We start from the raw sequence: 11918 nt of genomic DNA, 5'->3' as shown, positions 1-11918 counted from the left end.
TTTTTGAGACAGAGTCTCACACTATTACCCAGGCTGCAGAGCAGTGGTGTGATCCTGGCTCACTGCAACCTCTGCCTCCCAGATTCACTTGATTCTCTTGCCTCAGCCTCCCAAGTAGCTGGGACTACAGGTGCCCACAACCACACCAGCTAATTTTTTGTATTTTTAGTAGAGACGTGGTTTCACTATGTTGGCCAGACTGGTCTCAAACTCCTGACCTCGTGATCCACCTACCTCGGCCCCCCAAAATGTTGGGATTACAGGCGTGAGCCACTGCGCCTGGCCCTCTTTCTGCCATATTTTAAGAAGACCAGCACAAGTGCCAAGCCAAAGTAAAAAACCATATAGTATGGCGTGTTGGAGCCTGGAAGGGATGCCGCTCTTGGCAGTCAGGGACTGTAACCAGAGCAAAGCTGTGTCAGCAATTTCTCCCCACAGTGGGGCTGCTACTACCGAACAGGAAGTCCCCACCAAAAACAACACAGAACAATCTTCAGGAAGCACATTTATTCCTTCAGAGAATAGAGATCATTTCAAAATGAGGCATCTTCACCTTCAAGTATAAAATAGCAGCATCAGTAACAATAATGAAAAGGAGAGCGGCATGCAGGGCAGCGAGAGGGTTGGGGAGGAAACCCCCAGCTCCGGAGGGCTCTCGGCTTCCACACTACAGACTCCTCTCCGCAACCCCCAGTCCCCGGCCAACCACACACTTCCACATGCTAAGCTGACAGCCACGATCCCAGGAGATGCAGAGACCAGACCCAGACCCCAGGAAACTTCCATGACTTCTACTTCAGAGCGGAAGTCCCACTCGAGGTCACAGGAAGGTTACTGACTTACTGGGGATCATCTCCAACATTGTAACTCCACTTATTTTTTTCTGACCGTGTGCCCTGGAGTAACGGTCCACACCTCACTTTTCATGCTGGTGCTGTTAAATGCTGTCATTTCTCCCCCTACATGTGCCAGTGTTGGGGTTAAGATGACGAAGCTGGGCACCCAATGGTACAGAACTGGACGACAGCTTCTCTACTCACCTGCTGTGTGACCTCAACAAGACACACTCAACCCCTCTGGGCTGAGCCAGTCCACAGAGAGAAACAGAAGGTACCTGCTCAGAGCCAGCGCCCCACAGGAATAACAGGATGCATCAGAACTCATGGTCAGTCCCACTGGGTGAGAGCTTCCTGTGGGCCCAGAGCTTCATGTACCACTCACTAATCCAGTGGCCTCTTGAAGACTGTTTCTTGAGTGCTCACGGAGCACCAGGCACTCTGCTACATGGCTGGCCATGCACTGTTACTAACCTTTGATAACTAAGGAACCAGAGCCTCCAAAGCGGCAAAGCCGGCCCCTGGCGGAAGAGCCGGCAAAGAATGGAGCCAGGCTTAGAACTCCAGTCTATCCAGTTTTATAGCCTGCACTATAAAGCGCTTTGTCACGTGCCTCTTGAAGACAAAGTTAAAAGCCTTCTAAACAGCACTTGAGAGGGACATCCGGGGCCAGGGCCTCCAAGGCTGGCCACCGAACACGCTTAAAGCTCCTTAACCCCCTAGAGGTGAGCAGAGCATCCCAGAGACACTGCCCTACATCAAGAGGGGCTGCTGAAGGAGGAGCGTGGTGCCCTCAGGACCAGCGGTGTGTCCACAAACAGGGCGGGCAGCAGCCTCATGTGTTCACTGCTTCACTGCTCACACAAGTGATAAAAGACACAGCCCATGATTTGGTTTCTGAAGAGACAAAGGCATTGGAGGAAAAACTTGCTAAATCACAAGGCTAATCAGCATAGCCAGCAGCTCTAATGAGGCATCCTGGGATTACTAAAGTTATTATCAGAGTCATCTCATTGAAAAAATTCGAAGTTAATTGAAATCAAACGTACAGTTCCGACAGCAGGTGTTTAAGATTCTAATATCAAAGCGACCTCTTTGGAGTGGCTGATGCAGGCGACATAGTCACCATAGTGGTCATCAACCTTTACGAGGGCAACAAGCAATGTGACACCCTCGCACGGAAAGATGGTAATGGGGACAAGCAACAACACAAAGGTGCCCAGGTCAGAGCCCCGGGTGGGCAGGGGGCGGTTCCTGTGGTTCAAATCAACCCTCATCTCGTAGTAACAGACCCACATTCAACACCTTCATGCCGCAGTCTAGATGCACTTTCGTACCTGCTGATTTCATCTCAATCACCAGGTGAGTGGGTCTTATTCCCATCTCCACTTCAGGGGCAGGAAACAGAGCTCGCTCAGACAGGCGGGATGGCTTGCCCAAGGTTGCTCAGCAGAGATGCAGGAAGCTGGGCCGTGAACCCTAGTGTGCTGACTTTGGGGCCCTTGCTCTTCTGGCTACATCACCTTGGACCCTATGCCATGGGAGACCAACTGGATATGAGCAGGGGCTAACACGGAGGCACCCCAGGCCAAGGGGCAGGGTTGGCGATTCCATTCGTGGCGGTTCCAAGCTGCTAAGCCTTGGAAAGCTGCAGTCCTCCGACCTGTCCTGAAGATTCACCAGCCCAGTCCGACCCAAGTACCAGGGTTACCCTGACGATCAAATAAAAAGATGCCTATCAAGGAGGACGGAGGAAGCACATTGAAGAGAGTACTGCAGATGGCAGCGAGTGCGATCTGCCACTACTTTCTGTACTGGTGCAAATGTCACCTCCCTGGAGCTGTCCCCATACCCCCCGGCACATCATATTGTCCCATCCGCTGCCTGGGTGAGCCCGGCAGCCAGACACCTCACACAAGTCCCTCACTGGGCCTCAACAGATAGGTGACTGGATACACCTGCCTCCCGAACAGCACGTGAAAATGGCTGTGAGCAGAGACCAGGTGAAGCCCTCCACAAGTATAAAGCCTCATAAAGCTAGATGTCACTGTTACTGACGTCCCCGGCCACTTCCATATCCCCGGTAATTTCTGGCGGGAACTCCTTTAGTATTTGTGGAATTAACCTGAGTTGCTCCCAAGAGACGTCCACAACACCACGCAAGTGTGAAAAGCGGGTCTGGGAGCAGTAATGTCGGGCGCATGGACTTGCGTGAGAAGGTGTCTGCCCAACATCATAGACGCATCTGCAGACACCTCTGCGGAGCACACCTCGAGGTCACCCAAGGATACAGTGGGGCAGGAAGAAGCCAGACCTGCGTGCTATGACAGTCAAACTTGTACTGCCATTTTCCCGAGGACCACGTTGTTTTTCTAACAAAAACTTTTAAAAAGTAGAGTTATTCTGATAGAATGCTCATCACCACCTTCCTTAGTAAAATTTACTTCCACAGAATGGTAATCCATTTTCCTGACTTCAAAAACACTAGGGACTCCCCTAGGACAGTTAATGAATCATCGCCAATCTTCACACCATCACTGCCCTGGGAATAAGCAGAGGGCAGCCCAGCAGGTACCCCTCAGGGAGCTTACAGTCTAGTAGAGGAGCTGATCTAGGATGATCTACACAAGCACTTCAAAAACAAATCCTTCCTCTCAGTAACAGACAAAATAGTAACTATCTTGTACACATTATATGAGCTTTACATGTATCCTGTTGTACTGACATATATCAAAATATAAATATTTGTCATTCTATACATTACATATGACCAAGAAAATTAAATCAATAGAAATAAAAATGTAACTACTGAACATGTAACTATAAGTTGCATGGATGTACATACACACACACACCACACACAAACTTTTCTTCTTCAACTGAGCAGCGTTACCCACTCAGTTGCCTTCTGGGGCTTCCAGAGGTGTTCCCCACTAATTCTTTGGCTCTAAGAACCTCTGGTGAAAGCTGGGGGATGGTCACCTGGAAACCTCACCCTCACAGCCTGGTTTATGTATGGGTCACCTAGGGTTCTGGGCTCAGCAGCTTCCCAGCCTTGCGCTCCCCACAGGATGGGGCCTGTCAAGAGGCTCCCCACGCAGCTGACAAACACCTAAGTAACTCCTGCGCGCTTGGGGAGCCCAGGCCTCCTTCACATTCCTCCCTTCTGACCTGCCCTGAGCACCCCTGCATACGCTTCCCGCCTCATGCCCTAGTAGCCCTTGGGCACGGCAAGAGCCCATAGTATCAACTCCAGGCCAGCCATCCCAGCATGTGACACCTTCCTTACTCTGGCCCCAGCTGGCCTTCTCTGCCCTCTTTCCCCTCCTAGTTCATGGTCCCAGAGGCAGGAAACCACCCCAAGTGTCCACAGCTGCCACGCTGGGGCAAGGTGGAGCTCCTGGGGCAGAGGGAAAGCAGGTGGGCAGGGCCATCCCTGTGGCTCTGCAGGCCCCGGGGTTTTACCCCAAGAGCAAGGGGAAGCCACTGGAAGGTTGTGAGCCAGGGAGCACCATGACTTCATTCATATTCTAAGACACTGACTCTGGGGAAGAATGTACTAGAAGGGGCCAGAGTAGACGCAGAGCATGCCACTCATGACAGGCAAAAGGCGGAAACAAGCCAAACATCCACTTGTGGATGAATGGTTGGACAGAATGAGTTCTCTCTACACGGCGGGACGTCCTGACATAAAAGCAAGTGAAGCTGAGATGTGCTACAACTTGCGTGAAGCCTGAATTATTAAGCACAACAGGCCAGTCACAAAGCATAGAAATATATGTATTTCATATAAATGGAATCATACTATATACACAGCATCATCACACTCTATGGTCATTTTATACACACACACATACATACGTGTATATACACATACATAGTATGATTCCATTCATACGAAAGCCCAGAACAGGCAACTCTAGAGGCAGAGTCCATTAGCAGCTGCTTAAAGCTGGGGAAGGAGGGAAGGGAGAGGGCAAAGGACAGGCAGGGGGTTTCTTCTTCTTTTTTTTCTTTGAGATGAGAGTCTTGCTCTGTCGCCCAGGCTGGAGTGCAATGGTACAATCCCGGCTCACTGCAACCTCCGCCTCCCAGGTTCAAGTAATTCTCCTGTTTCAGCCTCCCAAGTAGCTGAGATTACAGACACCCACCATTACACCCAGCTAATTTTTGTATTTTTAGTAGAGAAGGGGTTTCACCATGCTAGTCAGGCTGGTGTCGAACTTCTGACCCCAGGTCATCGCCCACCTCAGCCTCCCAAAGTGCAGAGATTACAGGCATGAGCCACCGAGCTCAGCCAGGGTTTCTTTTATAAGTGATAAAATGTTCTAAAATAGATGGTAGTGAAAGCTGCACAGATCTGTGGATATACTAAAACCACTGAATGGAACACTTTAGATGGCTGAATAGTGTATGTAAATTATATCTCAATAAAGTTGTTTTGTTGTTGTTTTTAAGTGGATGCAGTGAAGGGGCTATCACAATCTTCCAGGTAAGAGATGGTGGTGGGTGGGCCCAGAGTGATGAAGGGATGCAGGGGTCCAGGAAACTCCAGCTGTGTTGGCTGGGGTAGGGGGTGAAGGGTGGGGGATGAAGGCCACAAAGGTGGCAGCCACGCTAACCAGGCTGGGCCCAGGTGTCCCATTCCCACCATCTTCCCCAAGCAGCATTAAGTGCGGAGCTTCTGTAGTTGCACTGACTTTTTCTGTAATGTATAATAATACTGTTTCAATAATGAGAGCTGGCACTTTAAGTCTGTGAGATTAAAATGTACCTTTCTGGAGGAGAGTAGGCTTGGGAGAAGAGCTTGGAAAACAGAAAGTCCTTGTACCCAAGGACTCCAAACAATGGGGGATGGGGTTGTGGATTACCACCCTCCCCCCCACAGCTTCATTGGTGGCTGCTTCCAAGTGGACTCCCCCAATGGTGGACACAGCTGGTGAGTCACAGTGAAGACAGGACTCAGCGAGGGGACTCAGCACCAGGTGCACACACAACACCTATCAAGACAACATACTTTTACCACTGCACTTGGGGACAGCCCCTCAGAACCCTGAGTTCATCAATTCCATGGACTCTTGGGGCAGTGCACAAGGTCCCAAGCTCACCTCCAGGGTCTTTCTCTTGGGACCACAGCAACATGGACTGAGGTTCAAACAGAAGGCTCTTCCCAACCTGACTGTAAAGCTGAACTTGCATGAAGTTAAGGTCTGGAGATGCCAGCTCACACACGGCATCTAAATGCTGTGCTGGGAACTCCGAAGAGGGGACCTCCACCTACCCAGTATTTGTGCTGGGTCTGTTATTTACACAGAAGTGCTTGTTGCTTGACAATTTAGATAAAAATGTTACTGCCTCTCTGCATGTGTTGCAAACTCATGGTGTAAGCCACTAGAGCAGCTAATGGAGTCTTCACACATCATATCTTGTTAAAGAAGAGGGCCCTTCTCTACTGGAATCACAGCCTAGCAGCGAGGTGCAGCCACACCTGGGAAGGCCGCTTAGCTTGCCTGGGCCGGACCACCGCTCAGCTCGGACCAACTACCCTATGCCTCCATTTTTTTTTTTTTTTTTTTTAGTGGAACATATGAACTTCATTTTCAAATAGCAAGGTCCTATGTAAACTCTCTTCCTGTTTATTCCCTAGTCCCCCAGTGGTAGGACAAAAACTGGACAGTTACACAGAAAATGTTTATCTACTCTGACCAACAAGCTATCTACCACTATGAGTCCTTTAAACACCTTTACATTCTTGTCCATGTTTCCTAAAGTAACTGAGAAAAACGCAGTGCTAAGGGCATTCATGGGAAATGGATGGTTGCGCCCTGAGACGCGATTCAGCCGCTGGTGTACTAACAGACCCGGATAATGGGGTCGTCTGTTCATTTTACTATCTAGTTCATCATCCACATGTGCACTTTTAATTGAAACTTAACCTTTATATTTGATATTCCAGCACAGATAGCATCTTTAAAGGTGGAGATGGTAGGAGCTTTTCCCTAAGCAACTCCAAAAGAATTCTACGTTTGACTTCCTGCTGAGTTAAAAACAATCTGTGACACACCTGCCTTTTCATCCCCACTCCCCCATTTTGGCTCCTTCTGGGCAGGTTCTGGGGCAACCAAGAGAGCCTCTTCAAAACCCTAGTTCAGCCCAGAGTCACCTCCAAGGTGCTTTTCATCAACCTTTCCCCAGCTCAGCTGCCAATCATCACCAAACTCTCCCAAGGAGAGGGAGAAGAGAGTAAATGTTCAGTCTACCCAAGTCATTTCACGGGTGACCTCTGAAAGATTTCAACGCAGAGCCTGGGAAAGACAAGGCGGCTTTATTAGCATGCTGAACCACGGCCGCAGCCCCCTCCCCTCCCTCTTTTATGAGCCCTTGTTATATAAAATGCCACAAAGGGAAATCGGAAAACAACACCCTGGCAGTTCCGAACACAAGTTCCAATGGCCAGGCCAAACCCTGGCTGCTTCCGAGATGTTATTTTTAGTCACTTAACAGGGAAACATTTCTAAAAGGCCGGAGAACAAAAGTTTTTCTTGTTTTCTTTCTTTTTAAACACACACTCACACACACAAAAAGATGGAGGTCCGTTCATTCGCAAGCAAGCCTCCTTCCCGGAGTTCAAATTTAAAGGCAAAGGCAGCCTGGAGTCGTAGAGCTCCTTCCCGAAGCTGCTTCAACCTTCAAACAGGGTTTTCAAATGTTTCTTTCGGCTTATCTAAATTCCGGCATGACAGATAATAAATAGCGACTAATTTACTATCGTCATAAAAATTTAAACAGCCTTGAAATAGTTGCTACAATACAGAAGAAATGATCAAACCCAAGCTCGGAAGAGTCACTCCAAATAGTAAAACTACTGCCACGCACAAACATAAAGAGACATTGTTCCAATAAAAGCTCCTTGGGTTACTGGATCCCCCCCCAGCCTCCCCCCCTCCATTACTCTCTTTTTAATCTTCTACACGCAGCCTAAGAGTCAACAACTTCCCGTTTTACCCAGTGAAATAAGGGCTTAGTAGCCCTCAGCTATCTCACTGGACCAGATCTGGTGGCGGATTTTTTTTTTTTTTTGAAAGAAAGTATCTGATTTGATTCTACATAGTGATTAAACAGCTTTGTGCTCTGCGGAAAAGGGTCTTCCGACCCCTCCCCCTCCAAAAATGGCATCAAAGCAATCAAAATGGTAATGCCGGGCCTGGGTCCCCTCCCCCCGCCAACTCCCCGACTTCGCCGGGGCCGCGCGCCGGGGGCCCCCCTCCGGCGGGAATGGAAGCTTCCATTCCCCGACGGGGGCGCGCGGCCCGGGGCGGGGGGGCCGCGGCACTGACAGAAAGGGGTTAGTGCATTCGTCCCAGGCCTCCTGTCCAGCCCGGCGGCCGCGACCAGGCGTGGGCCTGCGCCACTGCCATCTTCCTTTCAGCAAGCCCGGGTTCCCCACCCCCCAACCCCGCTCGCGCACGCCCCTTCCCATCACTTTTTAACTTTAAAGACTCGAAAAGAACGCCCGATCTCCGAATTCTCCCTCGACAGGGTCGCTGGCAGCCACTTCAACCTCGTTCACATCTCTCCCCTACACCAGAAAATCCCTCGGGGGAAGGGGGCGTCCGATCAGGAGGCCCGGGCTGGGGTGGGGGCGCGGGGGCTGGCCCGGGCAGGGGCGCGCGGGGACGGGCCCGGCGCTGTCCAAGTTTGGCTCTGGCGGCGGCTGCCTGCATTCCGAAGGAAGCGCGATCGAGGGCGGGGGGAGCGGCGCGGGAGGGGGCGGGGCGCGCGGAGGGAGGGAAGGAGAGCTGGAGGGAGGGGGCAGTGGAGGGAGGGAGGGGCGCCACCGCCCCCGTCCCCGCCAGCGCGGAGGCCCCAGCGCGCCATTGGCTGCGCCGCTCAAAGTTCTCGGCTCGGGGCAGCGTGGGGAAGGGGCGGGCGCGCGAGTGAGGGGAGGGGGCGCGGCGGGGGAGGGACGGGGGAGGGGCGGGAGCCAGGGGGCGGGGGCGCGCGGCCCGCCGGGCTCCGGCGGCGGCATCTGTTCGTGGTGCTGAAACCCCGAGCGCTGAGCTCAGCGCAACTAAGTCACAATGGATAACTTTTCCTCCCCCGAGGGGACCGGGAGAGGGGTGGGCGGCCGCGCCCCCATCGCGGGGAGCTTCTCGGGTGTCCCCAGCTACACCTAACACCCGGAGCCCAAAGTTGGGGCAGAACTGGGGGGACCGAGGGGCGCCTTTCTTTTGTTCGCCGGGAGCTGGCGTCAGGTTCCAAGAATAAAAAGTGAACCTGGGGAAGTGGAAGGGGGGGCCTCGAGGAACGATTTCAAAACGAGGTTTGGCACGGAACCCAGACATCGCTTCCAAGGAGTTTGATGTCCAGGCCCCCACGGCCGCCCCCCTCCGCCCCAACGGCCACCTCAGCGCGAAGAGGGGGACTCCGAGCCGGGAGAAATCGCCACGTTCCAAAAACATATTCTCCACCTCAAAATGGACGCCGGGCCGCGCGCCGCCTTTTAAGTGAGCTACTCTCTTCGGCCCCCGCCGGGCCCGGCTCTCCCCGCCGCCTCCGAGAACCCGGCTCTTTCTTTACAGGAAAGGGGAGGGGTGGGGAACTTTGAGAACTGGAGACGGATCCCTCTGGGAATCTGAGCGCGCGGTGCCCAGGCTGGCACTTTTTAGGGCGCCGCTAAAGTGCCCAGCCACCCTCCGGCCCCATCCCGGGTGGGGCGCGATCCCCTCACTTACTTGTTTGTCGCTGAGCGCGGCGATCCGCGGCTGCCTTTCGTGGAGCTGCTTCTTGAGGTCGCCGTTCTGCGGAAACAGGGAGGAGCGGGCTCAGGCCGGCCGCTCGGGGTCAGGTGCGCCCCAGCCCGGCGGGCCGCGGCAGCCCCCAATCCGGAGCCCCGAGGGCAGGGTGGGCCGCAGCGCGCCCCAAGTTTCCCGGGCCGCGTCCCGCACGCGCGGCGGCCGGGCAGTGCCGCGCGGGGCCGCTTACCTGTGGCTGCCGCCTCATCGGGGCAGCTCGCGGGGCGGGGCGGGGGCCGAGGCCACCCGGCGGCGCGCCCCGAGCCGTGCAAGTTTGCAGGCCGGGGTGCGTGTGTGAGTGAGTGAGAGAGTGTGAGTGTGTGCCGGGGGAGGGGGGAGGAACAAAGAGCCAAGTAAACACGGCGAGTCCGTGTCGAGCAAAGCTCATAAATATTCAAGTCGCGTCCTAATCTCCCCAACACACACACGCGCACGCCGAGCCCCGCTCGGGCTCCGGCCGCCACGCCGCCGTTCGCCAGCAGCGATCGCCAAAACTACTTCTACCCACCGGGCAGGTGCGCCTGGGGTGCGGGGGCCGGAGGGGAGGCCGCAAGGGGGACGGTTCGCACTCCCCTCCCCGGGAACGGCTCACGAAGGGGGCCCCCCTCCAGGCACCCCCAGTCATGCGGACCCTACATCACTTAAGAGGGGAAGCCAGGCTCGGGTCCCATGCGCCCTCGATTCCCCCCAAACTGCCGGACAGCGCCGGAGGCGCGCGGCGGGGAGCCCCGAGGGGGTTCGGCGCGTGTGCTCACTCGCTCGCCCCCCGCCCCGGGGCAGGCTCCAGCCTGGAAGACCCCGAGAACGAGAAGAGAGGGGGCTGGAATCGGGTCCCCCGACCCCCAGCCGCCACGCGCTCCCCCCGCCCCGGGACACCTACCTGGTGACGCGCGAGTTCCACGGCGAGCGCCTCGGGCCGGCTCTGCAGCTCCATCCCGGCAACTTGGACAGCACTTTGCGCTCACTTTGGCCCGGGCTCCCGGGAAGTTGCGCGGCACCGCGGGGGCCAAAGCGGGCGCGGGCGGACCCGGCCTCGGGGGCGGGGTGGGGGGACACAAGCCCCCTCCCCCACGGCCGAAAGGGAAGGGGGCTGGCGAGGGGGGAAGAAAGGCTTCCGGGCCCCGCGGTGCCAAGCCCGCGGCCGCCCCAACTCTCCTCAGGCTGCCCGGCAAGTTGCGCGGGGTCCCCGGGCTGCCGGCGCGGCCCGGCGCATGGCCCCCCGGCGCCGGGAGCCCCGCGCTGCCCCGCGCGCGCCTGCCCCGCCGCCGCCGCCGCCTCCCGCGCGAGCCGCCCGCCGGCAGGGACTATATTTCCTCCGGCGCGCGCGCCTGGATCTCGCTGGGCCGCGGCAAAGTTGTGCCTCGGCTCGATGCTAATTCGGCAGTGCCCGGATGGAGCGGGCCGGGGCGGCGGGGGGCGGGGCCGAGACCCTCCGCCCGCCCCCGCCCCGCCCGCGCCTGCGCACTGCCGCCCCGCCGCGGCCCGGCGCCTGGAGCGGAGAACAAAAGTGGCGGCGCCCAGGAGTGCCCGCTCGCTGGCCCGGGGACAGCTCGGGCCGGGCGCTCGGAGAGAGGGGCGACCGCGGCGTCCTCCTCTCCGCCCCCAGGCCCGGCCCGGGGAACGCGGCGCCGTGTAATGCCGGGTCCGGGACACTTTCCGCCGGGAGGGTGCGAGCCCGTGTTTCCAGGTCTCCTCTCCCGGGCTCTGGGCTCCCTCCTTCCCCCTCCTCCGTCCTCCCTCCGCTGATTCTTCCGTCCCCTTCTGTCTACACCAGCGTCGCGACTTGGGAGATTTAAATTAGTCGCGTCGCCACATTCCCCCGCCGCCTGAAGGCCTCCGTGTTGTTTAAACAGCAAGAAATTTGATCTCTTGGTTCTTCCTTTAATGATTTTTTTTTTTTTTTTTTTTTTACACTCACAATTAAACTCTCCACAGATGTCACTGGACTTTCTAAGACTTGTTAAAAATTGTAAACGGGCCCGGTCAATGCGACCTAAAGCAATTATAACTATCGCTGAGGAAATCACGTTTCAGAACCCTCAGCCCCACAACCAGGAGGTCAGTGTCCCGGAGTCACGGTCATCACCGCGGGGCTGCCATCTTCATCCATTCAGGTCCTGTTGGCAGCAGACTGGCACGTTTGAAACACCCTGGGGAGAAAGGGTGCCATCATATGTCAAAGTTTAAACTGTTAAGTCGTTATAACTTCAGATTCCTCTCCGGTGGCACAAAAGATACCCAAGCAACTATCATCCACAAATGCCCCTTTCAATTTAACGTCAACAGG

General features: G+C 55.5%; 1 protein-coding gene across 3 annotated transcripts in view; it reads right to left on the bottom strand.

The window, feature by feature from the left end:
- The window catches only part of PHF21B (PHD finger protein 21B), a 113854-nt gene extending 103122 nt beyond the window's left edge, over positions 1-10732 (bottom strand). Inside the window, exons 1-2 of one of the 3 annotated variants that reach the window (XM_037738907.1) lie at positions 10512-10732; positions 9572-9637 (exon numbers count right to left, since the gene is read on the bottom strand). In XM_037738907.1, the coding sequence (XP_037594835.1) occupies positions 9572-9637; positions 10512-10565 (120 nt within the window). In that variant the 5' untranslated portion in view covers positions 10566-10732. Of the gene's footprint in view, positions 1-9571; positions 9638-9821; positions 10018-10511 lie in introns of those variants that run through there. The other 2 variants (XM_017529496.2, XM_017529495.2) reach the window with 2 other exon arrangements.
- Positions 10733-11918: the final 1186 nt, after the last annotated feature.

Source organism: Cebus imitator, unplaced genomic scaffold (assembly GCF_001604975.1).
Source record: "Cebus imitator isolate Cc_AM_T3 unplaced genomic scaffold, Cebus_imitator-1.0 Scaffold59, whole genome shotgun sequence".
NCBI classification, from domain to species: Eukaryota; Metazoa; Chordata; class Mammalia; order Primates; family Cebidae; genus Cebus; species Cebus imitator.
This window is presented reverse-complemented; position numbering and strand designations above follow the sequence as displayed.